The sequence below is a fragment of the Pieris rapae genome, chromosome 4 (assembly GCF_905147795.1).
Source record: "Pieris rapae chromosome 4, ilPieRapa1.1, whole genome shotgun sequence".
NCBI classification, from domain to species: domain Eukaryota; kingdom Metazoa; phylum Arthropoda; class Insecta; order Lepidoptera; family Pieridae; genus Pieris; species Pieris rapae.
The window spans coordinates 3,402,366-3,428,655 of NC_059512.1; the positions used below are offsets into that span (position 1 = coordinate 3,402,366).

At 31.9% G+C, this 26,290-nt stretch overlaps 6 protein-coding genes across 7 annotated transcripts; 2 read left to right on the forward strand and 4 right to left on the reverse strand.

Annotated features, from left to right (window-relative positions):
• Positions 1 to 42: 42 nt before the first annotated feature.
• Positions 43 to 3,734, forward strand: LOC110995101 (juvenile hormone esterase-like). The gene is made up of 4 exons (XM_045627891.1): positions 43 to 1,166; positions 1,376 to 1,653; positions 2,064 to 3,104; positions 3,503 to 3,734. The coding sequence occupies exons 1-4, from the start codon at positions 963 to 965 to the stop codon at positions 3,711 to 3,713; spliced, it is 1,734 nt and encodes a 577-aa protein (XP_045483847.1). The 5' UTR covers positions 43 to 962; the 3' UTR covers positions 3,714 to 3,734.
• A 588-nt stretch (positions 3,735 to 4,322) lies between these two features.
• LOC110995094 (replication factor C subunit 5) lies at positions 4,323 to 9,682 on the reverse strand. Its single transcript, XM_022262088.2, has 8 exons — positions 9,494 to 9,682; positions 9,361 to 9,425; positions 9,157 to 9,284; positions 8,704 to 8,866; positions 6,504 to 6,663; positions 5,673 to 5,887; positions 5,000 to 5,077; positions 4,323 to 4,573 (listed from the first exon to the last, which is right to left on the reverse strand). The coding sequence occupies exons 1-8, from the start codon at positions 9,526 to 9,528 to the stop codon at positions 4,416 to 4,418; spliced, it is 1,002 nt and encodes a 333-aa protein (XP_022117780.2). The 5' UTR covers positions 9,529 to 9,682; the 3' UTR covers positions 4,323 to 4,415.
• Positions 6,674 to 8,611, reverse strand: LOC110995095 (ras-related protein Rab-28). Its single transcript, XM_022262089.2, has 4 exons — positions 8,330 to 8,611; positions 8,032 to 8,208; positions 7,624 to 7,857; positions 6,674 to 7,281 (listed from the first exon to the last, which is right to left on the reverse strand). Exons 1-4 carry the CDS (start codon positions 8,402 to 8,404, stop codon positions 7,093 to 7,095), a joined length of 675 nt encoding a protein of 224 aa, XP_022117781.2. The 5' UTR covers positions 8,405 to 8,611; the 3' UTR covers positions 6,674 to 7,092.
• A 1,122-nt stretch (positions 9,683 to 10,804) lies between the features above and the next one.
• On the reverse strand, positions 10,805 to 18,507 carry LOC110995115 (cap-specific mRNA (nucleoside-2'-O-)-methyltransferase 1). Its single transcript, XM_022262119.2, has 14 exons — positions 18,133 to 18,507; positions 17,960 to 18,061; positions 17,331 to 17,845; positions 16,687 to 16,830; positions 16,312 to 16,585; positions 15,331 to 15,527; positions 15,017 to 15,200; positions 14,554 to 14,779; positions 13,700 to 13,814; positions 12,549 to 12,798; positions 12,203 to 12,303; positions 11,936 to 12,051; positions 11,370 to 11,608; positions 10,805 to 11,106 (listed from the first exon to the last, which is right to left on the reverse strand). Exons 1-14 carry the CDS (start codon positions 18,143 to 18,145, stop codon positions 10,859 to 10,861), a joined length of 2,724 nt encoding a protein of 907 aa, XP_022117811.2. The 5' UTR covers positions 18,146 to 18,507; the 3' UTR covers positions 10,805 to 10,858.
• A 1,419-nt stretch (positions 18,508 to 19,926) lies between these two features.
• Positions 19,927 to 22,186, reverse strand: LOC110995137 (THO complex subunit 4). 2 transcript variants are annotated; one of them, XM_045628041.1, is made up of 4 exons: positions 21,857 to 22,186; positions 21,046 to 21,274; positions 20,772 to 20,963; positions 19,927 to 20,290 (listed from the first exon to the last, which is right to left on the reverse strand). In XM_045628041.1, the coding sequence occupies exons 1-4, from the start codon at positions 22,043 to 22,045 to the stop codon at positions 20,139 to 20,141; spliced, it is 762 nt and encodes a 253-aa protein (XP_045483997.1). In that variant the 5' UTR covers positions 22,046 to 22,186; the 3' UTR covers positions 19,927 to 20,138. The 2 variants fall into 2 exon arrangements, with proteins under 2 accessions (XP_045483997.1, XP_045483998.1); XM_045628042.1 differs by having other exon boundaries at positions 21,046 to 21,259; positions 21,857 to 22,184.
• A 666-nt stretch (positions 22,187 to 22,852) lies between these two features.
• On the forward strand, positions 22,853 to 25,929 carry LOC110995152 (U6 small nuclear RNA (adenine-(43)-N(6))-methyltransferase). Its single transcript, XM_022262176.2, has 7 exons — positions 22,853 to 23,061; positions 23,162 to 23,375; positions 23,453 to 23,593; positions 23,986 to 24,118; positions 24,209 to 24,325; positions 24,506 to 24,669; positions 24,797 to 25,929. Exons 1-7 carry the CDS (start codon positions 22,957 to 22,959, stop codon positions 25,462 to 25,464), a joined length of 1,542 nt encoding a protein of 513 aa, XP_022117868.2. The 5' UTR covers positions 22,853 to 22,956; the 3' UTR covers positions 25,465 to 25,929.
• Positions 25,930 to 26,290: the final 361 nt, after the last annotated feature.

Here is a 26,290-nt window from a genome sequence, read left to right on the forward strand (position 1 = left end):
CAAATTGTATTGAATAAGTATTTTTAATATTAATTACTTGTTCTTGGGAATACCCTATGCTGCATGTATGACTGTTCATCTCGATTTTAGTAAGTATTTTTAAATAGTAATTCAGAATGGAAAGCATTGAATTTGCTTTTAGTATGTAACTTATACCTGGGATTTTTTCCGGAATATGGTTAAAATCTGCTTAAAACGACCCAGTACCATTGTCGGGCACAAGTCGCGACTGGAGGATAAGACAAGATACGTATGTGGGGTTCCTCTGCATCTTTTACCGCAATTAACATAGACATTGTTCAGAGCTTAGTTTTATCATCTCGATGTCGATTGTACCACAACTGAGTGACTCTTAAAGCAAATCTTGCCACGCACCTGTATGCGGAACCAGCTGCCCAATTAAGTATTTCTGATCTAATTCGACTTAAGGTCCTTCAAGAAAAAAGCGTACCAATTCTTAAAAGGCCGCCAATGTCCTTGCCAGCATTCTGGTAATGTGATGGTTCACAAAAAACATATTTCGTTTTATAATTATACTAATAAAAGTCTATCATTTTATATACTACATTAAAATATATTTCATTCCATTTTTTTTTATTGTGATACCTTGGGCTTTTTTTCCTTATTTTGTAATCCCTTTATACCATTTCTTTTCTTTCCGTTGATGCATCGCTCCACTACTTTTGACATATCTGTAGTTTTCCTGTGCTTAGGTAACTTTTATTTTAAATGGTCGTAATGAATATTAATTTGTCTAATTCAGGTGAAATTAACTTGTGTAATCAATAGCGCGTTACAAGTATAAGTAATTATATTAATATGTATCTATATGATAAGTTTCAAAACGTAACTGTAATATACCATCGTAATAGTTTAGTATGTTTCAATTAGTATGGGTGCGAATACCTACTATATTAATAACGAATCAATTGTTTTTATAAATCTAGAGAAAAACAAAAAATATGTATGTAAACGTTATCCACGTATTTATCATAATATTTTCGTTGTTACACGTCGCTACTTATGTGTCGGTTAATAAACACATAATTGTGAACACCAGTACTGGTTTAGTGAGAGGTAAATTAAATGTATACAAAAATTTTAGTTACTATTCTTTTCAAGGCATACCCTACGCCGAAGCCGTGTCAGGTGAATTTAGATTTATGGTAAGTTTTATTCATATACGATACATATTTCATAGATGAATAGATGTTATTGCTCAATTTTTATAGTTAAAAACGAGTTATTTTTTTTTTAATATACCCATTACTTTTATTTGAAGTGATAGTTTATACTTTATATGTATTGTATTTAAATTACTATCTCAGAGTATTCATTTCTTAACCTCAAATTAATAAATTGTCGGTGTTTACAGCCGCCAACACCAAAGGCGCCTTGGCCACATATCCTTGATGCAACACAAGAAAGTCCTGTGTGTCCTCAATTAGAATTAGTGTACAGGAGAGATCAGATTAGTGAGGATTGTTTGTACCTTAACATATACATTCCAGGCAATATTACAAATGAACCATTGCCTACATTTGTTAATATACATGGTGGTGCGCTTAACATACTATCAGGAAATGTCGATATAATTTACGGACCTGAGCATATATTACAAAAAAACATTATTTTTGTTTCAATGAATTACAGGTTTGTAATGGGGTTTTTATTTATAGGCACCGACTTGTTTACCAATAACATATCGTTTAAATATAATACGCATTTGTCTTTGAGAAATATGTATTTCTTATATACATAAGAGTAGGCAAAGCTTTATTCCTCCACAAGCACCTCTCTCGGACACACCCGCACAGTGCAATCAGTTCTACTCCTTTCTACATTCAATGCAAATTGAAAAGCCAAGTGATAACAAAATACCAACACAGTAATAGAACAATCACCTGGAAAGGAAGAAGCCTACGCCTAAGAAAGACTTTATGAAACTTCATGTTCTCTCCGCCGAATTAGATACGATATTATAGTATATTAGTATAGTAGTAGTATAAAAGACTATTTAAAATATATATTGTAGTATATCTTAAAATGCTATTTTTTTTTAGATTGAATGTGTTTGGATTTTTATCTGTTAATGAGGAATATGCCTGTGGAAACGCTGGTTTAAAAGATGTGTTATTGTCGTTAAAGTGGATTAACAAGAATATACAATTTTTCGGAGGTGATAGCAGGAAAATCACAATAGGTGGACACAGTTCTGGGGGCACGTTAGCACATTATTTGATGCTATCTAAAAAAACAACTGGACTGTTTCAGCGAGTTGTTATAATCAGCGGAAACGCTGTTCATCACAGGTTTTCTCTAAGGCATGCAAAAGATTTCACGTTTTTACTAGCAGAGAGAATGGGTATCAGAGCTAACGATTCAAGGAAGATAGTACAGAGATTACGAGAAATGGAAATAGAGGAGCTTTCTAAAGGATATTTGCGGTTGATACCGACAGATCCATATGCCATAATAAGACCATTTTCACCATTCGCGCCGACTGTTGATAAGGCCTGTACCAATGCAATCATAGAAATGGAACCAGAGAAAATATTAAAAAATGGAATACCTCAGAATGTTCCAGTCCTAACAGGTGTAAATACAAATGAAGGTATTTACATGATACCATATATATTAAAGGATAAACGAAATGTAGAAAGACTAAAACACAATTTAGAAATTCTCATCCCATCTAACATTGAGTACCCGCAAGGTTCCAGTGAAGCAATAGACTTGTCAAAATCTATCACACATTTTTACTTTGGAAAAGTCAATATAACGGATGATGAATTTTGCTTACTGTGCCTTACGAATTATATTACCGATATTCAAAACATTTATAGTATTGATTGGTGGGTAAGAACACACAAGGCGCGAAAGGGCAGTAACAAGGTGTATTTATATCAATTTGACTTTGACGGAATGCTAAATTGGGCTAAGTTACGCTATAATATAAGTTTTCCAGGTGTTTCTCATGCAGATGAACTGGGTTACTTATTTAGAACTAAGGTCACAAATTTTTTTGAAGATACTGTTGATAGCAGAACTGAGCAAATGCGTGAAACCATGACAGTTTTATTTACCAACTTTATAAAATATGGGTAAGTTGCTTTACACTAATACATATTGAAGTTTAGACCAGTTGCTAACGTAAAATTGTCTCTGACATCCATTATTTTTAAATTATGCCCATTGAAAAATAATCAAAATAATATTATTGTAAAAATAATTACTATATAGCTTATTTACTATCTTGACTGTCAATAAAACTACCTGTTTGGAATTCTGGGATTGGTTTAAAAGCAGAAATATTTTCATGGGTAATAAAATAATACAATGTTCTTTGAAATATTGAGAGGCGTTTTTCGGTTAAGCGAAGTATTTTTAATTTGTTTATTATTAATTTGTTAAAAATAACAATTATTATATTTGTATCTCAATAAAGGTGCGTAAGAACACCCTGTGATAAAATTCAACTTATAAAATAATTAACTTCTAGGAATCCTACACCGCCACACAAGAAAAACGATATCATATGGCCGGAATATGGTGCAGAACAACATTTTCTTCAAATAAATGACAGACTTCGAGTTATGAAGCGGGCTAATGCAGAAAAAACGGCTAGTTTTAATTTTTGGGATGAAGTATATAACAGTTACTATAATTATGTCAAACGCGGTGGTAGACTGGAAAAGAAAGTGATATCCTAAATAAACCTTTTTGGCTTTTCATTAATTTCATTATTACAATACCGATATTTATTAGTCTTTTCTTCTTAGTTTTTTTCTATATATGTATATTATTAAAAGTAGACAAAACAATGTACCAGTTTATGATCGCTCCATGTAATGTCTATATTCACACTGTTTACACACTTATGTGTGAATACTAATGATAAAATAAATAAATAAAAAAAATTTGTTTAACTACTTAACGAATACATCCACCAATAGCGTCTTTTTTCTCTATCTCCCTTTCTCTCAATCGATCTCAATCACTCTCTCCCTTTTCTTCGACAAAAACGCAGCACATTTTCGTGACGTCTCATCCATACAAAAATTACCCTAATGCTCATTAAGAAGTTCCACTTCAATTATCAAAGAAACGGATGCATGCAAATATATTATTAATTGCAGATTATTCTTACAAGAATAAAAACTTCAAGAGAAGAACTTAGAAAAGAAGTCACATAACATATTAAAAATTGAACTGTAGGCCTAATACGATTCATGTAATGTTTACACTTATGTACGTATGTTCGAAACTTATTTTCTTTGACATTCTAAAGTAGGAAGTATGTAATAATTACACAACAAATTTTATCAAAAAGCTGGTTTTAATAAAAATCTTAATAATAATACAGCGACTGAAACTCGATACTTAACTTCTCAACCTTGGGTCTGTTTGTCCGTTTAGAGTAAGTCGTTTATATTGACTTGTTCTCTGGCCTGCTGAAAAGCGGCGATAAGGGCTGCCAGTTCTATTCGTTCACTACATCCGCTCGCAAGACGCGCTTCCGAATCCGCCATCTTTATTAACAAGGATATGAACACCTCTGGGGGTAGTTTTACTGAAAAAGAGATATATATTAACGCATCGAAAATATTATACAGCTGTCAGTAAGCATTTTGATACGTTTGTAGACATAATGGGTTATAATCCCCGATAAATCAGTGTATCTAAGGCATGTTTGCACATTGCTGCAGCATCCACATCAATAACCGTGACTACGGGCTTATTAAATATCAGTTGAATCTATAAAAAACAAAATACAGGCGATAATTTTTATTTTTACTCAATTGTTGTATTTTTTAAATATTTTATGCGCTTAAAACTGTACGTTACGATATATTATACTCTAAAGGCATTCGATATCGTAATAACAAGGTCATAGGTAAAAATATATAACGAATATTTTGTGGTTGATTTGGTAATATTGTATTTATGTTGTATGAAGTCGCAGCTGATATTAATTAAACTTGCGATTTAGACTTACATCTTGTAATTATGGTGTGTATCTCCGTCAATATGTCGCCCAGCGCTAAACCTTTCGCAATTTTCAAATCCTGGATGTCTGTTTTATTTATAAGAAAACGAATTTATAAAATTAAATATCTGTTACTATTTTCAAACTTCAGTTATCAAAAATACTGAGCGTTACATAATATGCCGTTTTAAATTATATTCAAAGTATACAAAAATTATTCATTTTCAAGCATATTCTAAGAAATAAATTAACTATGTATTTTGTAACATTTAATTTTGTATAAACCGATCGCGGAGGTGTTTATTTTCTATAATAAAAATAAGTAACTGGATGAAAGATTCTCAAAATATATACAAAAAAATAAGTACAAATACTACAACCGAGTATGGGAACATGTCCTGTCGTCCAAAAATTGGTGTTAGACCTAAAATACCAATGTGGAATCCAGACGATGAAATACCTGTTCCACACCTGATGAAAAATATGGCGAAATTGCTAATTTCAGATACTGGGAGAAATAAAAATCGCAACTCTGAAAACATTTCTTTAAAACGCTAAAATTTTTCATGACATTTATTTTTATATTAATAAAAAAATAAATGTCAACAAATCTATATATTATGTACTATCAAAAAATCTTATATATTTTTTTAAACAAATCAATGGTTAATTCAAAGGATACGTTGAAATGAGGTAGCGAAATCATTCTCATTAAGTAGCCAATTCAGTATGCTATTTATGTCCGACCGGAGAGGATGACCAACACAAGTGTAGACATTATCCTCCGTGACGTCACGATACGCCAGCCAAGTGCTTTGTAATGTGTTTAATACTTTTCGCATATCCCCACCTGAGAGTGTCAATAACGCTTTTATGCCGTCCTCTGAAATTTTTACCCTAAAATTATGAAAAAATAAAATTAATGTAAATGATAACATTCTGAAGAGGATGCCTGCATATACGGGGCGTCACTGCGACAATTTCACCACGATTATAAAACTAAAAAAGACTGAGGGAGCAAAATGTACAGTCTAGGCTGGTTCTACATAGCTTATATTCAACAAAATAGATTTCTTAAACGATAAAAAAAGTAATTTTTCGCAGATTTTGTATAACACATATATTAGCTATAGAAAGCTTAACTTTAATATCGTATTGTATTTTAAAAGCGTTTTATATAACATTTTTTTATATACAGCAGGAAGCAAACTTCACCTGATGTTAAGTCATACCGCCCCGCCGCCCAAGGACAATCAATGCCAGAGATTGGCGAGCGCGTTGCCGGTCTTTTAAAAAAAAGTACGCTCTTCTCTAGGAGGACCCTAACACTAACATTCGCTTTTGCTTTCGAAATCCATATAAGGAATGTGTCAAATCACAACTTTCAAATACCAAACTGCGTCATAGTAAAATAATGAAATTTTGGTTTAGATAACTATTATTCGAATTACTTTAACATTGTACATAAATGGTAAACATTTCTGAATGTGTATATGTATTTAATAAAACTCACCCCTCTTTTTCAACAATTTCCTGTAATCGAGGGACTATCTGACTCTGCTGAAGTGGTGCGAAACGAAAACGTGTGCATCGCGACTGCAGCGCTGGTATTATTTTACCCAAATAATTGCAAATAATGCAAAATCTCACATTTTCTGTATACTTCTCGATAACTGTAAACATACACCAAAATATGACTGTACATGGCAACTATACCTTTCATATATACTAGGTTTATATAATTATTATGACAGCACTGTAATATTTGCTAAGATGTTATTCATAAGCCTGGTTATGCATAATTTACACCGTTCTTGACTGTCACTTAAAACTTTAAAGCACATTCTCACCAATCTCTTAACAGCCGTAATACGACATTTGTTGCCATGGTAACTGTTTTACTTTGTATAACTAGGACTTCCTAGCCATGGAACACAGTACATAAATGCTAAATATCAATATCCCAAAATGACATATTACATGTCTCAAGCAGCAAAACACTTTAATAAGAATAAACTTCAATCACTGAAAAGTGTACATTTACAGTTTTACTTGGTTTTTTTTAATTGGTTGAAAAAAAAAACAAATATATGTCAGTTTTTTTATTGCAATACGCAGACAGAAGACTCCTTCCTTTGAAGTTTTCGCAATGCTTTTCTGTTCATTATGAGAGCTTGATCGTTGGACTTTGGAGTCTCGTATATAAACGGGGATTTTCTATCTGGCGCCAATATCAACCTGGCTTTTGTGCCTTGGACACGAGCGACTAAAGTCGTAAAGGCATCGTTTACCTAAAATATAATAACTATTATTTTTCTTTCTAGGTAGGTAAAAGTTATAAGTTTTACTACAATTTATATATTTCTAAACTAAACCATACAAAATACCGCAAACACATGATCAAACGAGCGATGAGATAACATTAAGTTACTTGATATAAAGTTTAACTAAAGAGTTTTTTTTTTAATTTGTTTCTGTTTTATATTTTATTATTAGTACTGAGTGCACAATTAACAGTTATTGACATGTTTAGAAATAAATAAAATATAAAAAGTAGACATGAGTAATCTGTATATGCTCAACAATGTTTAATTTTGTCAAAGCTTGCAAAGAATTATCAAATTAATAAATACCATTTCTCCAGTCCTAGAGGAACCTTTGAAATGGTCTAGCAAATGTTGGGAAGAAAACTTCTGTACACTGGACAGTCTCACGGCCCTCTGATGCTCTAAATCTGATTTGTTACCAAAAAGTGCCATCAACGGTTTCTTAACTTCACCTTTGTTAATCTCATTTACAGATTTAATCCATGTGTCCAAATTCTCAAAACTTTGTAAATTGGTTAAATCATAAACAAATATTATTATCTGTGAAGTTAAATACTATTTGTATCCATTAACTGTTAATACATAGATTGTTAGCTGTCTCACGAAATAGATATTTTCTCAAAACTAATAAGAAATTCTTGAACTATAACTTTTAAAAGCATATTTAAGTAATACAAGTATCATAAAGATCAAATTATAGTATAAATAACTCACATCTGAAGCATAAAGGTAGTTAGTAAACATAGGCGTATTTAAAGCATTCCCCGCAACGTCACACAGTTGTAATGGGATAGGAGGGCGAAGGCCTAGGCACTGCCCTGCCGTTACCTCTGCTCCATGAGTGCTGCTAGTAATACCAGTACCACCAAGATATCTATTGCATAAGCTTGTCTGTGGATCATTATTAACTTTCAAACAAAACAAAACAATAAATAAGAAGCATGATACTAAAAGCTATTATAAATTAAAGCTAGGTCATGAGTATACAAATAAATTATTATCTTTGACTTACTTTACCAGTCCCAGGATCACCAACAAGGGTAATTTTTATAGTTTTACCATGCACATCATCTTCATTATCAGACATCACAGACTATTCAGCTTAATTTCATTTCTTGTATCACATGTTGTTTTAAACATTCTAAGTTAACCTATGTTGTCCAATTAATCTCCATAGTAACCATAAACCCCATTGACAGAGCTTATATAAATTGGTTAATATAGATTTTTAGTTCCATATTGAATTAACCAACATTAGTAAGTAATACAATAAATTATCTCTCAAAAGCCAAATAATGTAATGGAATTATATTATGGATCACATATAATAGCTAAGCTAACAGTCAAGTAATAATATTCATATAAATAACATTATCATTAACTTACTTCTTCTCAAAGCATTTTGAGCATCATTGGTCATAGCATCAGCTTCATCAAGAATAATAAGTTTGGGTCCTGCTTTAAAGATTGTTCTTGTTGAAGCAAAACTTAATATTTGGCCTCTTACAATTCCAATACCTCGATCATCAGAAGCATTTAATTCTAAAACCTTGAAAAATTTACATAAAAATAATTTACTTAAATGAAAATGTTGTATTATTATCAAACAAACTTGTAGCTTAGCTGAGGCTTGATTGTGTACATTTTAAATGTCTGATGTAAATGTATTATTATAGTCCGTTAATACAAGTATTTAACAAGAAATTCCTAAAATTTCTCATTTGACTCATTCTATATTCAAATATTGTTTAAATATTATAAAATAAAATATTTTTAACTTAATGCCAAACAACATTTTTTATGGAATAAACATAAGAATATTTACATAAAGTGTCTTACCATTGAATTAAATTGTTGGGGTGTGTACATCTGTTTAGCACAAGCCAGTATTGTGGATGTCTTTCCTGTGCCTGGAGGGCCATAAAACAATAAGTGAGGTAGTTGGTTTTCTTTCATAAATTGGTTAACTGAAAATTTACATTTCAAAGTTAAATTAAAGTTTTTAGTTTAATCAAAGTATTAAAGAACGGGGAAAATGCTTACTAGTTTTAACAATATCATCATGCGAAACCAAATCGTCTAATTTTGATGGTCGATACTTTTCTACCCTGTAATAGTTAAGAATTTTCATTTTATAAAAATGATAAAAGTGCACGTTATAAATAATAATACGTACCATGGCAAATTTATTGCCGTCTGTCCAACAGTCATGATTTTTATTAAGATTTCCTATTAATTAAGGAATATAATAGTACTTAAATGACAATTTTGATATGTTGAAAGTTTTATACTTTTAAATAGACTGCAATGACAACAATTTATTCGTAAGTCGTGACTCGTGTCGTGGGCCGTATTTATTATAATATTTTTTTTAACTGTCAGTAAAAGTGTAACACAAAAATACGCGCGAAATTTCTGAATTCTGACATTACATATATAGCCATTAGGGATGTGAAAGCAAAAACATCGATATTTTGTCATCGATGTTGCTATACCAAAAATATCGTAACATCGATGTTAACTGAATCAAACATCGATGTGAACTCACGGTCTCCCGCACGACCGATGCAATTTACGAAACAATTCATGTCTTCTATGAATGCATCCACAAAACAGGTTTATTTAAATTTTAAACACGTATTCATTCTTTGTGCCCAGGTAGTAGTAGTAGGTGTAGTCTCACTCACCCTTTCCCTCTCACACTTCCTCACTACTCTTTATCAACAAAAAAATATATTAAAAGGTTCTTCTTTATCAATATTAGTTTTTATTCAGTCAGTGGATAAAAATATCGAAGTATGTTCTGTTTCTTAATAAATTTCGAACCAATACTATATTTTATTTCTTTGTCAGATATTAATGCAAAAATCATCGATGATATCCAACATCGATATTCAGTCTTCGATGAATATCGAACATCAATGTTAGGCTTTCGATAATGACATCGTTGTCAATATCGATGTTTATCTAACATCCCTAATAGTCATTTTTGACGCCGCAGACTATAAAAAGTCTATCACTATAGCTACCGAAGTTATTAGTACTACCCTAGCTTTCAACTGTAAAATCCAAAGGTCTATGTTACCAGGTCATAAAATAAAATAAAAACAAGTAGTAAAATCCACCATACCTAAACTGGTCTCCATACAGCGAAAATCATCAAAAAGAAAGTACACCTTAAGCCATTAATGTGATGTGTAGAAAACTAACGAATAATTTGTGATCAAATAACACTTATTTTTAAATTTCATAAAAGACCACAGGATACATATCTTTTCGTTAAGTTGTAACATGAATCATCCCGGCCATATAAGTCTTTTTCGTAATCTTTTTATCAAATTAGCCTTTTTAACATTGAAAATCCCGTTATTTTTTGAGTTCCTTACCCCTATGAATTGAATAGCATTAGGAATGGGCGACATTAAAAATGTATATATGTTTGTAACACATTTATTATTAAAATTTGATTATTTGAAATAAAAAGTCATTTAATTTCACTTACAGAATATAATGTATAAAACAACTATAAACTCATAGAAAGTTATCTGTCAATATTACGAGCGACATGTACTTCCATATCTGTTCTGGACACCCCATTTTGTACCTGACCATCGAAAATAGCGTTGGCAGCATCACCCCAGGACCACATAATCCTACTCTTGTATGCAGATATCATATCCAATGCGGCATCATCAGGAATTTCATACTCACTGTACCGTTTACCATCTTTGTCCATGCGAAAATAATATTTTAGACCTCTTGACTTTGACATTTGACCTGACCATGGTTCTAAAAACAAAAATGATTTATTAAAAATAGCAACAATTTATGATTCGAAAAAATTAGGACGTACTTCAATTGTTAGACATCATGTATTAAATTTAAAGTCTGCCTATAACACTTTTTATAACAGTAATATATCACAAGTTCGATTAATGTGTATGTCTGATTGTAAAATTTGACATACGCTAGAATAAGCATCAAAATTAACACAAAAATATATCTTTGGGGATGGCGTAGCACAATTAAAAAAAGTATATGCTCGTAAGTACCTCTCACTTCTCTTATAAAAAGCAAAGAGCCAACAACATAGAACATATCGTCTCTATTATTACGTTTAGGTATGTCCATAGTCACAGCTTTACGTATCCTTTTCATTGACCGATACTCTAAATTGGCTATTGCTGTTGAAAATAACTCCAAATTGAAGAAACGTTTACATCGTATTGGTAAGCCTGGTGTACACAAATGTTTTTCCAATGCAGTACAAAATAGAGAACATTGATTAACTCTGAAACAAAAAGAGGAACTAAATAATAGAAGGCAAATAGATCTGGTTTTAATGAATAAAACAAATTAATTAAAGTGAAATATCAAAGATCAAATTTTGATCAAATCTTTTTTAGTAAGTAAAATACTTTATCTATCAAAATCATGTTATTTTTACTGATTTGTGTCGCATTCAAACTTTTTTTTATAACTTATAATATATTTTTGTATTACTATTTTTGTTTCACTAAACATTAAATTATTGACTATTTAGTTGAATTATTACCCCACCACCTGGTTTCAATATATATAATTATAAAATCTTATTATTACATCAATAAATAGTTACCGAGCTGATAGTGGTAGATATGATATGTCTTTCCCTCCTAACATCAGAGCATCTATTACGTGTAGTGCCTTAGTGTGCATTTGTCGCATGCTTTGGCCACGGCATTCTTTAACTATCTGTAATAAATACAAAACACACCATTTGAAAAAGGGAAAGGCAACGCGGAATCACCTCCGTCTCGACAATTCTTTTATTGTTGCACTTAAACTCGCCTAAAATCTATTAATTGAAAGATATTTAGAAACAGAATGGAACACAAAAATTTACCTCTCCATACAAAATTGTATTTGCGGGTAGTGTTATTTGCAAGTCAGCTAAAATTCTCCAGCTAGTTCCGTCTAACTGATAAACACGCTTGCCCCCACAGCCTGCAAACATTTATTTATACGACATTTAACATAAAACATACGCACTCTAACAATCCATAAATTTAGAAGGATATAGTTTTTCTTTAATGATTGCAGAGTCCCAAGATACAAACTTACTTAGTTAATGCAAATTAACATAGAATTAATTTTTACTATTAATTGAACAATAACCTTTATAAGTCTTTACTTAATTCAGAGCTTAATCAATTCGGCTATTTGGAATGCAGAAACATTACTGAACTTACCAATAAAAATCCTCAAATCAGTACTGCCTTTACTACTCGTGAGGAATGTGAAATGCCAATCGTATGCATTTTTCAGTAATTTCATATCCGCTGGGGTTTCCAAATATATCGGTTGTTTGTTGAGGGTTGCATTTTTAAAGGCAAATGCATTGTTTGAGTCCGCAGGTGGCTTTCGTAATTTCGCCAAAATGCTTAACATCGTCTCGTCTGGTCCCTTACGCTCTGGCTGTGTTCTCACTTTGTCAGGAAGCTGTAAGAAATTATCTCGAAATGCGAATTTGGACACATATTTTTTAGATTTTATTGTTTATTGCTAATACGACAGAACTACACAATACCTAGATAACTCTACAATATAAACCCACATCTAAATCATACCTAGCAAAAAATTAAACAAGCACCTCTTGGTGAACTCAGCTAGAGTACACAAAACATGTAGTACATATTTAAATGTAGTTGTAGTTTATAATAACTAAATGGGAACATAATATAATAACTAAGCAGTGTTGGCCTAATGGCTTCAGCGTGCGATTCTCATATCTAAGGTCGAAGGTTCGAACCCCGGCTGTGCACCAATGGACTTTGAAAAGTGAAGGAAAACATCGTGAAGAAACCGACATGACCCGAAAAATCGACGACGTGTGACGGCACTGGAGGCTGATCACCTACTTACCTATTAGGTTTAAAAAATTATCATAAACCGGATTTAGAAATCTGAGGCCAAAACCTTAAGAGGTTGTAGCGCCACTGATTTATTTTATTTTATATGATAACTAAAAGTAATTAATAAAAAAATGATCAAAAAACAGATGGACTATAAAATATTGTATATATTTATTTTATACAATTTATTTTTTATTCTTACAATAATCAATGTACTATGATTAAAATGCAGTCTTAATTATTCTGCTACTCCTATATTCCGCATAGATTTAATGAATTCGTTAAAAGAGTTAATGTTACAGCAAGACAACATCTTTTCAATACAATTTTCTAATGAAATTATTATTATTAGTCTAAAGAATTCGAAGTTTTGTATATATCTGTTAAAACTTTACTTAAATCATAGAAAATATTAGAATTTTCTAGAACTAGATTTTAACTTTTGCATGCATATGAAATTATTATTGTTCATATGCATTCAATCTTACTTGCCACAACTGCAAACACTGTTCTCTCATTTCAGCCTGACATGTCTCATTTAATTCTTTGTTTTTACTAAATTCTGCTAGTTTTAGTAGATTTTTTATTTGTTTCTCTCCAAGGCTGTAATAGAATATATTTAGTTACTAACTTAGACCTCATGCGGCAACCTTGCCAGCACATATTCTATAAATTCATATAAAAGTGACTACAGAAGAAATAAACAGACTTCATGTATGCGTCAATGTATATTACTGTTACTGCTAAGTGCTACTGAACCAATATTGATGAAACTTGGACCGTTCCCTAAGTTTTATACACTTGGTTTAAGCAAAAGTGTAGGAACATCTCGATAAGACATAGATTTCGAGAAATTTGTGGAAAACTTACATACACATTAATGATTTCCTACTGCGCGAGGTCTGCACGGCTACAGGCAGGGAACATTGACAACCAAATAGCAGTGACAATGAAGGAGGTATTGAAAAAGCTGGATCTATATGAAGGGAACAGGAGTGATCAGTTATTAGAGGAATGAAGGGATAGGTGGTTTCTGGAAGCTAGATCTAATACATTTATATTTCTAATACATTAGTTTTTGTTTTAATTTTGCCTACCCAATCAACAAACTATATACACACCACAGTATATACATTCAGATAAAACATATATAAATAAGTTTTCTTTGCGTCATGTTAATCGTTTTCAATTTTCCACAACTTGGGATATTTTAATAATAATAACCAATAGATGGGTTGCAAATCTCAGCTCTTATATGTATATATATAGATTTGAAAAAAAAAATATTCATACTATATATAGAGTGAGGTTTTAAATTAAACCAAATATTACTTATACTTACACACAATTGCTCTTGTATATGTACTCAAAAAAGGGCTGATCATCCATGAGCACAGACAATGGTACCAATTCAGTAATATCATCCTCTCTGTCAAGCTCATTCCACAACATTGAGTTAACCGACTGCAGATGTCGCTCAGCAGATTCTGTGCCCACCTTTTTCCACTTACAAACTAGATACCTTTCGGAATTAGCCGGCCGAGACGTCACTGGTTTAAATATACACACTGAAATGTACATATTATTTTAAGAATGAATGTCCGAAATATTTGATATTAAATTAGATAAGAAAAAATAATTATATTTTAACTGTCTGAATAATAGTTAAATTAATAAAATTGATAGAATTATAAGCGTAAATAAGGTATTTCGCGTCTTTGCAATCGGTAATTAAAAGCTAATAAATGTTGGGAGATTCTATACCCAACAAGAATGTTTAAATAAAAATGTGTATATTGCCTTACCTTTTTCAAAACATCTGTACATAATATAAATAAGACCAACACTAAATTTTGTAAAAACATCAAATAATTTCACAACAAAATGACCACCAGTCCTCACTAGCATCAAGGCTGCAAGACACTGGCATAGGTATAATTGTTTTGATAATATTTCCTGAATATTTTCTTGACCACTCACAGAGAACCCCTGAAAATATCGAAAATATTGTCACAGCTATATTTGAAGCCATACTAGAGACTCAGATATAAAAAATCACATTCTCTAAATAAAATAAGTAGTTTTGATGTCACACAGCTATGCTGATCATGTAACATACCCCATCTGCCATTAGAAAGTGCACCCCTTTGTCATCTGTTTGATTTAAAACATAATCTATAAGTGACATTAAATTAGCAGGATCAAAAATGTTGCCATCATCCTTCACACCATAAAATGTATTAAATGTCTCGGGAGTACCAGCATAGAAGTCCAAGAGTTTAAAATCATTACCTCCTTTTAAAGTAAAACCAAATCCTGAAATTAATATCGAATAATGTGTCTTTAATTAAATATTTTTTATTATACATACATAAATATTCTTATTCTCAATCACTAAACTTTGATCTAGACAAGAAGAACTAAATAAAAAAAAGGATGTATGGTTTTATGAAACCACGGTAGAAGTAAATAATATTCCATTAAAGGTATAAAATTGCTTTATCAATCTTAAATTTATACTTCGCAAATTGGAATGATAATGGGACTAATAAAAGTAGACTAAGTCTCCAAGTAATATTTTTATTGAATTCTGTGTCTTAGAGAGTACGACATACATAATACTTAACAATTATATACACATATTAAAATAGCGTGCACTGCACTGTACAAATGAATAATATTCTATACACTACACGGTCAGCTGCTGCGAACTATGTGCGCCGCCATATTGGCCTTGGCCTTGGCTATGAAGACCGCCTTTCACTTTATCCCTACTCCGCGGGTGACCGTCACGAGACATGCGCCACACAGACCAAAAATTTTGAGACGATGTAGTAAAAGTTTCACTTTAATAAATATGTATTGCTATTCAATATTAAAATTTATATTTCATGAAAATGTCAGGCTAAAATGGACAAGATATAAAGAAATAAAGTCCCTTTGTTTACAGATTATCTGTGTAAAGTAATACATTGTGGTGCTAGTGCATTTGTAATTATGGATCTGTGTTATATTTTATAACAATTTATATTTCTAAAAATGATATAGAGAAATTCTTCTTATGTATATAATATAATATGCATTACAGAAAGAAAATTACCTTTTGCTGCCCAACTCTTTCTAAATAAAACATATTCAGAAAATCCACCAGGTCCAGCACAGACATCAGCAAAATATAATATATCCTTATCAGTGATCATTGGTTCACCATTTTCTTTTTTAGGATTAGTGAACATAAAATCAAATACTGCATCAATGTTAGCCATTTTGACAGCTGCTCTGTTTAAAAATATAACAGATCCAATTGTTTCATATGGATTGCTTCGAAACCTTGCATTTCTCAAATCTTCATCATCTAATGTGTCAAATATTGTCTAAAAAAATGATGCAAGCTTAAACAATTTTATAAAAAGAAAGTAATTTTAAACATTTACAATGAAAGCAAGATTTTTCAAATTATATATGATTACCTTACCTTAGCATTTAAAATACCCTGTAAAATGTTTGGATCCACAAAATGTGTTTCATTATCTATGCTTAGTTTTTTTGGTCCTTTTGTTAACCATTCTTCTAAAATATCTCCTGATAAGGTTTCAACAGGAGGGGGTGGCAGCCAGACCTTTAAAAAGTAAATTATGTGTAAATAAAAGACTCATGGATAATAAAAAGTTATATGACCATTTACATGAGACTTTATACACTGAATTGTGTGAGAATGTAAAAAAAAATAACCCATTTTTACAAAAAAATCTGGAAAACCACTCAGGTTTCAATGACTGCTTCCTTGTAAAAGTATTATGTCAGATTAATGGGCAGCAGAGCTAAAATCTAAAAAGTCCAATAACCAAAAATGGTTTAATACAGACTGATTAATAAAAATAAAATGAAAATGTGTGATTATAAAGTATCAGTTTCATTTCATTTCTAAATCATGTTTTTCTTCACTATCTTAACTTTTCTTCTCTTTCGTTAGCTTTTTTAGTTCTTGTCTAATGAGAGCTCAAACAAAATGTAAGTGTAACTCTTCTTTGAGTTTTGTTTTTTTTGTTATTTTAATGGTTTCTTTTTATTGTGACAAAAAAAAAATACACTTATTGTGTGAAATTGATAAATACTTACTACTGCTTCTTTTGCCTCAGCTTTGGCTTCATCAGGCGACCACTTAAAATCTGTAGGTACTTCTCCTACCAAAGATGGAGTCAAACCTAAACCCCTTCGACCCTTTTGTGTTGAGGCCTGAATAGGGTCAACTCTTCCATGTTCAAATTTACCTAAACCTTTGCCGGGTTTATAACCCATATTGCTCATTATTCTCTTAGACTTTTCTGAATATTCACTTTTAAATGCATCATTTATATCTTTTGTCTCTGGTACTTTATTATAAAATGAATTTTCTCCACTGCCACAGAAACCAGGTCTTATAGAAACCTCATCATTGTCTTCAAATCTTGGTCTAAAATCATCTATATAGCCTTCATTAGGGGAAGAACAATTTTCACTCAAGCTACTTTGACTCAGCCTAGTACTTCTTTGCAATGGTTTCACAGTGAGAGCAGTATTACTGTTGTCTTCCCCAATATCCGAGCTACGATCACCATATCCTTTATTTTCATCATCTGAATCATCTTGAACAGCTATAAATTACTTGTGAAATTAATACACAATGTGATTTGGGTGGTTATTATATTATACCAATTAGATTTCATATTGGTATAGTACATACTACTTAAATTGATTTAAATACGTACCAGAACCATGAGAGGTCGTAGAGGAAGCACCTAAGGTATCTGATCGTCGGCGTTTTGCGGCTATTGAACCCTCATCGCTGCTGGATCCACCATCTGAAGGATCTATTAAGGAACACATTAATTTAAAGAAGAATATTCGATTTTTTACTTAAATTACTACAAGTTGGGCTCACCTGATAGATTCATAGTTCGTGGTGGGTTAGCTATTTCCACAAACCTAGATTGCTTAATAATTGTTACTTAGACTTTGATTGCAATCATTTTATTGCTAGAATTAGAGTTTTACCTCACTTAAATGCGTTTACTAACTTAAAAAACAACCTACTCTAACAAATAACAATATAATATTCACCGCCACAGATTACGAAGACTTAGACTTATATAGATTTGGTGTTAACAGGTTAAGGCAGTTAAGCTAAACGACGCAAAGTGTATCGAAGTCGAGAGGCTTTATTATAGCTTATTAATGAATATTTTGTTCAATTTTTTTCGCATTATATCAACGCACGTTAGTTTTAAAAACGTTCATCTTCCGTTCTTTCTGACAAATTGTTTTTACGCTGGGGGCTTAGTCAAGATGCCTTAACGTAATGTATGTAGAGTTGAAACCTAAGTTTGTATTTAAATGACAGTTCGGGTCGAGAGTCGGTAGCTCAACTCAAAATATCTTTATTAAAGTGAAACTTTTATTACATCGTCTCAAACTTTTTGGTCTGTGTAGTGCATGTCGCGTGACGGTCGGCCGCGGAGTAGGGATAAAGTGAAAGGCGCTTGTCATAAGCTGGGTATCGATTACGCGCTTCAAGAGGTCGAACATTGGCACGCGCTCCAGCCGCGCGAAATGAATACCACTTTGGAACGCGCGCCAATGTGTTCGTTAGAGCACCCGAACGCGGAGCGGTCCGTTCCGACGGGTGGTCGTGGCGCGCGCGCCAGTTGGGACGGACATATCGTATTTTTTTGTGTTTGTTGCGCTCCTAATTATGGATAACCAAAGTTGCCGTAAATTAATACGACTGTTTGCTACAAAGGAACTACTGAGGAATAGCAAAAGTTCTTCGTATTATAATAAATCGCTAAAATGCCGGAATTAAAGAAAAAATGACTGTGCTCCTTTCATCGTACAGAAGAGAAAAATGGAGAATATCTAAAAGCCAAATCACTGGCTCTGGTAATTATTATAACTGTTAATTGACTCAAAACTGCTGAGAGCTCAGAGCTGTCATTTTCATATAATTTTAGTTTTCGACTTTCTACATACACTACTGTTAAGCCATCTTGTCTAGACCCCCTGAGTCTGTACAATGTACATACATTTTATTTGCTATTGAATGTATCCATTTTATTAAGTGCGGTGCTCCAGATTAAAATGGTTTTACTTTAATGAAAAGGGACGTAACTAAAATCGATAGTTACGTCCCATTTCATTACAAACAGTATAAAGGGCGCGAGTAAAGATGTAAAAATGTTTTAATAGAAACACTTTTGAAATGTCAGAATTCAAAAAATCTAAAATCACAGTATAGGTAATTGTTAGAAAGAAATACTGTAACAATATATTTATCGATATCAAGAATCATAGCCGATCTTAACGAAAGATTTTTCTAGAGGTAAATTCCAATAGACACATGTGTAGCTCACTCAGATATTATGTTGATTTATTGAGATGTTTATCATTTAAGTTACTAAGGCATTGGTTACATAGGACTTACAGAAAATTAAAAAAAATAGTATCATCACCCTAATTTGCTTTTGGTTATTTGTACCTTACCTTTACTGTATGAAGGTACAGATATTATAAGCTTTAATATACTTTTTGCCAAAACATTCAAAGCCATATCAAGTGTTCAATATTTTGTTTTACATTCTCACCCTCCCAGGAGTTAATTGGTTTAATACTTATTGATAGCTGCAGAATTTCATCTTATTGAGATTTTTTATATTTTTTCATTTCAATGAAAGAGTTGTTAGTGCTTATGGTATATTTCTGTAAATTTAGACATTTTACTATTGACACTCACTCACTTAATAAATTTTAGTTTATTTTACCATATACCTTGTATTTTCTTACTTAAATTTTAATTCTTTTCAACTTGGCGATTGTCACATTGATAATTATTACAAAAATATTATATTCTAAAGGATGCCTATTAGCTAAACCTATTTGAACTAGTAATCATCATTTTATTTCTTTAACATAAGCATCTAACTCTGCATCAAGTTGTTCAGCTGTGGGGACAGGTTTCTTTCCTCTTGGTCCTCCTATGCCTCGTCCTCCTCGCCCACCACGCCTCCCACTTCCTCTTCCATTTGAGTTTCTGACATTCACACCTGTATACCAAATATATGATTAAGTTAATGATAGTATGCAGAAATATATTAATTGTACTAAAATTTTTAATGATATGCTAAGTATAATAATGTTTTGTTAAGAGATCCTAACATTCATTGACATGCTTAAGCAGATAAGTTATTTAAGACATAACTTATAGATTAATTTCAAAAACATAATTCAACAAGTAAATACTGTATGTGGAAGAACAAAATGTGATGTGTAAAAATATAATAAGTTTTCTTGAATTTTTAAAACTTTTACATCATTTGTTTTACATTCTCACCCTCCCGGAGAAATCATTAAATACTGATTAATAGCAATACTATATCATAGATGATAAAGGAATATAAAATTACTCTTATAATATCATAAGAACACTGCTTGCAAACCATGCAACCAACGAGTTTGATTATGAAATTGTATCACAACTACAGTTTGTTTGAATTTCCTTCATACAATATTGGTAAAAAATAATACCTCTTTTATCAGACATTCTTCTAATAGGGCCACCTCCACCTAAAGATCTACTTCTGGGTTCTGCTCTAAATGTGCTTATTTCTGATGTAGCTAGCTGTATGTTCATTGCTCGACCATCAAGGGGTACACCATTGTACTGTTTCATTGCCTTTAATGCATCTGCTCTCCTATCAAATAGTACATCAGCTGTCCCTAAATAAACCAGACAAATTAGTCAAAAAAACCAAATGTTAAAAGTAAAATAGCAAATAATAACATGATCAGATTAACATACCCAATGATCTACCAGATCTGTCATAGTGCACAGCAGCACTTTTTAAAATGCCAAACTCCGAAAAAAGTTCTTGTATGTCAGAGTCAGAAACTCCAAAGTCTAAATTAGAAACAAGCAGTTTTGTAGGTCCTGTTGTTATTGGTGCACCTCTTTGTATCTTCTGATCACTAAATTCATTGAACATATCATGTTTCCATGTGCTGTTAACATCACCCTGAAATAGTTTGTCCTAAATTGTCATGCCATCTGCTCTCATATGCCTCAAGTTGAAATTCAAAACCTCTGTAGATTGGCGACATATTTTCATAACTAAACCTTTTAAAATTTAAATTAAGTTATAATTGAGTTAATAAACATGAGAAACAAAATGTTGTTCACTTGTTATCCAATTGACGCTGTTAAGGTACACTTAGTAAAAGCCCAGTTTTATCCAGCCACATATTCATATTAGGTAAAGAAATGTTATCTTCATTGAATACTCCTCTTGTATTGTGTATCTTTCTACACCAGCTCTTCAAGCATGGTGACAACCTTGCTGCAAGGGCCTTGCACACTGACAATGCCTAAATCTATGATATCGATATGTGCGCGTAGAAATACAATACAAGACGCGAAGAACGGGTTTATAATATTTCCAACCGATGTAAACAAAATTTGATGTAAAAAGCTTAAAGTTGCAAAACAATTAAATAACTGTTTGGTGCAACAGACTATCGAGCATCATAACTGAACAGGACGCGAAAGCACGCTTGGCCGCCATTTTTTATTTATGTATAATAATCAACATACGAAAATTAACTTTAAGATTTACCCTTTTATAATTTGTGGGCTTAGATACTCCGCCACGATTACTGCCACGCAAGACGCCCCCATTACGATTGTTACCCCGAAAACCACGATTTGATCTTTTCGTTTCAAATTTCCGTCCAGTTCCACCACCTCTGCCTTTTTTACCAGCTTGTATAATATCATCTAAGGCCATATCAATTTTATCAACCATATTTACTGAGTCAATAATCTCACTTTGAATTAAATAAGTGAGATGTTAAAATACTTATTAATATTAAATATATTAAATCAATCTGGTCAATTCTTTTCAGACTTCCTCGGGTACACAAAAATCAAAATACAAATGTCAAATGACATTGATACTGAGCACAGACCAATACATAGACTTAGTATATACTAAGTCTATGGACCAATATGACATTTTTTTTAAATTTATTTATTAGCCGACTATCTAGGCTTCCTAGTCAGTGTTACCAGAATATTTTTTTCTCGAAATGCCCTACCGGAGCGCGCGTGTAGCCCCGAGATAGCCCCATCATGGCGGGAAAGTTAAAATAAATTCATGAGCTTATTACTGCTTATATATTTATTAAATTCGTACTATTAATTAACAATAATTTATTATTAAGAGAAATAAGATTCCAGACCTGTAGCCAGCGGATACAATAATAACGCAGCTCGGTAAGAGACATAGCCCTATCTGGCAACACTGCTCCTAGTTACTACCTATCAGTGTTGCCAACTCGGATTTTGAAAATTATGTAGGCCAGATTATTGAAAAAGTTCGTAGATGATTAGATCTTTATCCCTTTGTTTTGTTGTTTCTTTATTTTTTCTCGCGTTTAGTTTCCCTAGCTTTTACTGGAAATTGGCATAAAGTTATAACTATTGCCATAAAAAAATAAATAAAATTAGTCCAAGGCTATGTCGCCAAGACCATCTGGCAACACTGTTTTGTAAGGTCTGTCGTTGTGCCAATGGACTTGTATTCGACTAATAAATACATTTAAAAAAAAAAGGTCTGGCGTTTTACGAAAATTCTTTTTTTTACTTTCTGCCTTTGATTATTTCTGATTTTCTAGCCAATTATTTCTGTTTCTAGGATCATAAACAGAAAATAGTATGGCTATGAATAAATATATGCATCCTCGTAATATTTATAAAATTCCTCCAGATTTTAAAAAGTTAGCCGACCAGTTTCCACAATTTTCCAGCATTTGTCGTTTGGTAAGTCCAATATTTACTTATTTCAATTAAATTTTCTTATCTTTGTTTCTCGTTTTAAACATTTACAATTTTTAAACAAACTAAATATAATGTCTTTCAGGATGTAACGGGCAAAATAACCATTGATTTTAAAGATCCACAAGTTCTAAGAGTTTTAACAGCTTGTTTGCTTAAATCAGATTTTGAACTAGATGTTTCGATACCTGAGGATCGGCTGGTACCAACACTTCCATTAAGATTAAACTATATTCTTTGGATAGAAGATTTGCTTGAATCCTTTAACCGAAGTTGTAATATAAAAGGCATTGACATAGGTATAAAACCTACTAAGTGATTGTTTGTGTCATCACCATTGTAGGTGAAACTAAAATATTGTGCTTGTTTTATATAGGTACTGGTGCGTGTGCCATTTATCCATTACTGGCTGCAAAAAAAAATAACTGGCATATGATTGGTACAGAAACTGATGATGAAAGTTTAAAAATAGCTAATAAAAATGTAAAACAAAATAATTTAGAAGGCCTCATTGCATGTAAGTTAACTTGGGATGGTATTAATATTTATGTTAAGTCCTTTCTTATTATTAAAAAAATATTGTTTCCATAAATATATGATGTGCATTTAAAAAATTTTGGTATAAATGGTGTAAAATTGTTATCTTCTACTATTATTATATATGAGCAGCAACCAACTTAATTTCAAGCTGCTAGTTAGAGGCGCCGTTTTGATAAAAGGCTAGGTTCTTCATTGAGTGGCTAATTAAGCTCGTTGGCTGCAACATATAAATGTAATAAATATGAACAAATGCCTCTCTGTAAGGTTATTAAACTGTCTATAAAGAAATTGATTTTTTGTGACACTATAATGAATTTTGTGAAATGAAAGCATTGTTTCAGAGTTTTCTTAAAAACAATCTTATTGCAGTAAGAAAAAATCAATCAAAATTTACTCTTAAGTATCTGTTTCTGGAGGAAAATTTACAATATGACTTTTGTATGTGCAATCCTCCATTCTATGTGAGTTTACAAGAAGTATGGGAATCTCGAAGCCCAGCTAGGTAAATTACTCAATATAAATAAAACATTTTAGATGAAAGATGCAAAATAAATTTTGATCTCTTTTTCTATATCTGACCTAATGTTTTCAGACCTCCACCTAAAAATGGTTTTACAGGGTCACCACAAGAATTAGTTACAGAGGGTGGTGAGCTACAATTTTGTAGACAAATTCTAGAGGAAAGCCAGGAGTTAAAGGAAAACATACTGTAAGTTGTTTAATTCATAACTAAGATACAAGTTTGTTGGTAATTGGCAGCATATAAAAATAAGTCTTTCTAAAACAACTATTATTACTATAATAATTACAGAATTGTTTGAATGTGGTAATTTATATAACCTTAAATCCAGGTATTTCGATATTGATATTAATTTCCCATAATTTTCAGAATATTTACTACTATGATTGGACATAAGTACAATTTGAAAGAGTTTCTGATAGACCTAAAAGCAGAAGGCATCAAATACACAACTACAGAGTTTTGTCAAGGCAGAGTTACAAGATGGGGTGTGGCTTGGTCCTTCCACAGTAGTTGGGATTTATCAAAATTAGGTTTGTATTTTTATAGACATTCTGTCTAAAAAAAGCTGGTTACAAATAACTGCAGATATGTTAATAACTTGACATAATGAAAGATAATTAAGTATATAAAACAAAGTAGTTTGTTTTTTTTTTCTAGTTACTGTTAGAGATAAAGCCAAGAAAAAGAATTCTCTAATAACTTTTGTAATTCCTAAAGTACCTGACCAATCTTATACTATGGAAAGTGTGAGTAATAAATTGAAGAATATTTTGGATGATTTAAAAATTCAATACAAAATTTTGACTAAAAGGAAAAATGAACTATGTTTAAATATAATAGCTTACACAAATTCGTGGTCACACCAAAGGCGTAAAAGAAGGCTTCAAAAGCAATTACACAATGAATTAATGAAAAAACCCAAGAAGGGTTGCATTATAAATACCGATACACCAATTATTGAAAATAATGGAATAATTGAAAGGTCCCTAGAGCACCAATTAAAAGATGATATACAAAGCATAGAAGATTGTTATCATAATGATGATTTAAGAGAAAAAATTGAAGAAAGCAATAAAGGCATAATGTATGGTACCGTTGAAAAAGGGGCAAATACTAGTCCTGTGGATGCTTCCTCAAATATATCATCTGAAATAAAAATAATAGAAAATATTTCAAAGCCCAACCCTGTATCACAAGCAATTGTGAAATTAAATTGGAAAGAAGACTTATGTTCACTCTCAATAGAGTACCTTGGTGGCACAGGAGGTAAAGAAAGTGTTCATCAAATACTTCAATTTATTAAAAATAATTGGAATAAATTGTGAAAATGATAATAAAAAATATATATATAAGTTCATGATTTTCTTACTGATGACTTGAAGTGCTTGGATCCTTTTGGTAAGGTCTGGTGGAAAAACCAATAGTACCCTATGTAGCGTTATTCTAAAACAATCATATCTACAAGTACTTTTATTCAAAGTAACAGTTATAAATAAGTTTTGCGTTAATTACATCGTATACGTAACGCAGTCAGCTTTCTGTCAACATCGTTTACCAATATTTAAAAAACTACCAAACAATCGTCTCGAGTTTGTGTACAAATACTAAATTTAGCACTCATGCTTGGAAGCCTAAATAGGTCATATTATGATTGAAATATTATCAATTCTTCGTCCTAAACATTTAAAAAAGAATTATTGCTGTGCTAAGTGCTAACATTTTCATTCACTTTTCGATCCTCGTAATAGCATTATTAAATATATAGAGTATAGTGATATAGCCTTCCTCCATTAATTTGTTTTATTCAAAGTAGTAGTTTAAAAAACTAAAAGCTTGTGTGTACCAAGTGCTTTTTGTGAACCAAGTGCTTTTTGTGATAATCGATAGTGTCGTCGAGCCTTGGGGTGATATAAGATTGTTAGAACGTCCACATTTACGATAAGGGTCTTTGTAGTTTGTACTATTATAGGCATGTAAGTTTAGCGCTGGCCGATACGAGGAGGGGATTGCTGCGCATGTGTATACTGTGGTGCGGGGGCCGGAATGCGACTGGAGAGCCAATCGACGCTCTTCATTCCGCTAGATACCTAAGGGGGATCTTATTTTTTAACTTCTGCGCAATAACGGTCAGCGCTAGAGTTTCGTGCCGCT

Excerpts from the sequence above, each read along its gene's own strand:
- LOC110995101 (XM_045627891.1), top strand. The coding sequence starts at position 963 with ATGTATGTAAACGTTATCCACGTATTTATCATAATATTTTCGTTGTTA. Across the intron at positions 1,167-1,375 it reads CAGGTGAATTTAGATTTATG|CCGCCAACACCAAAGGCGCC; the intron begins GTAAGTTTTATT and ends CGGTGTTTACAG. Across the intron at positions 3,105-3,502 it reads ACCAACTTTATAAAATATGG|GAATCCTACACCGCCACACA; the intron begins GTAAGTTGCTTT and ends ATTAACTTCTAG.
- LOC110995095 (XM_022262089.2), bottom strand. The coding sequence starts at position 8,404 with ATGTCTGATAATGAAGATGATGTGCATGGTAAAACTATAAAAATTACC. Across the intron at positions 8,209-8,329 it reads GTGATCCTGGGACTGGTAAA|ACAAGCTTATGCAATAGATA; the intron begins GTAAGTCAAAGA and ends AATGATCCACAG. Across the intron at positions 7,282-7,623 it reads CCTCTAGGACTGGAGAAATG|GTAAACGATGCCTTTACGAC; the intron begins GTATTTATTAAT and ends ATTATATTTTAG.
- LOC110995094 (XM_022262088.2), bottom strand. The coding sequence starts at position 9,528 with ATGACTGTTGGACAGACGGCAATAAATTTGCCATG. Across the intron at positions 9,285-9,360 it reads TGATGATATTGTTAAAACTA|TTAACCAATTTATGAAAGAA; the intron begins GTAAGCATTTTC and ends GTAAATTTTCAG. Across the intron at positions 8,867-9,156 it reads CCCAACAATTTAATTCAATG|GTTTTAGAATTAAATGCTTC; the intron begins GTAAGACACTTT and ends AAATTTTTCAAG.
- LOC110995115 (XM_022262119.2), bottom strand. Across the intron at positions 17,846-17,959 it reads TACGACCTCTCATGGTTCTG|CTGTTCAAGATGATTCAGAT; the intron begins GTACGTATTTAA and ends AGTAATTTATAG. Across the intron at positions 12,052-12,202 it reads ATACAATTTTGTATGGAGAG|ATAGTTAAAGAATGCCGTGG; the intron begins GTAAATTTTTGT and ends TATTTATTACAG.
- LOC110995137 (XM_045628041.1), bottom strand. The coding sequence starts at position 22,045 with ATGGTTGATAAAATTGATATGGCCTTAGATGATATTATACAAGCTGGT. Across the intron at positions 21,275-21,856 it reads AGCCCACAAATTATAAAAGG|GACAAACTATTTCAGGGTGA; the intron begins GTAAATCTTAAA and ends ATGACAATTTAG. Across the intron at positions 20,964-21,045 it reads CAGATCTGGTAGATCATTGG|GGACAGCTGATGTACTATTT; the intron begins GTATGTTAATCT and ends TGGTTTATTTAG.
- LOC110995152 (XM_022262176.2), top strand. The coding sequence starts at position 22,957 with ATGGCTATGAATAAATATATGCATCCTCGTAATATTTATAAAATTCCT. Across the intron at positions 23,376-23,452 it reads TATAAAAGGCATTGACATAG|GTACTGGTGCGTGTGCCATT; the intron begins GTATAAAACCTA and ends TGTTTTATATAG. Across the intron at positions 24,326-24,505 it reads GAGTTAAAGGAAAACATACT|AATATTTACTACTATGATTG; the intron begins GTAAGTTGTTTA and ends CATAATTTTCAG.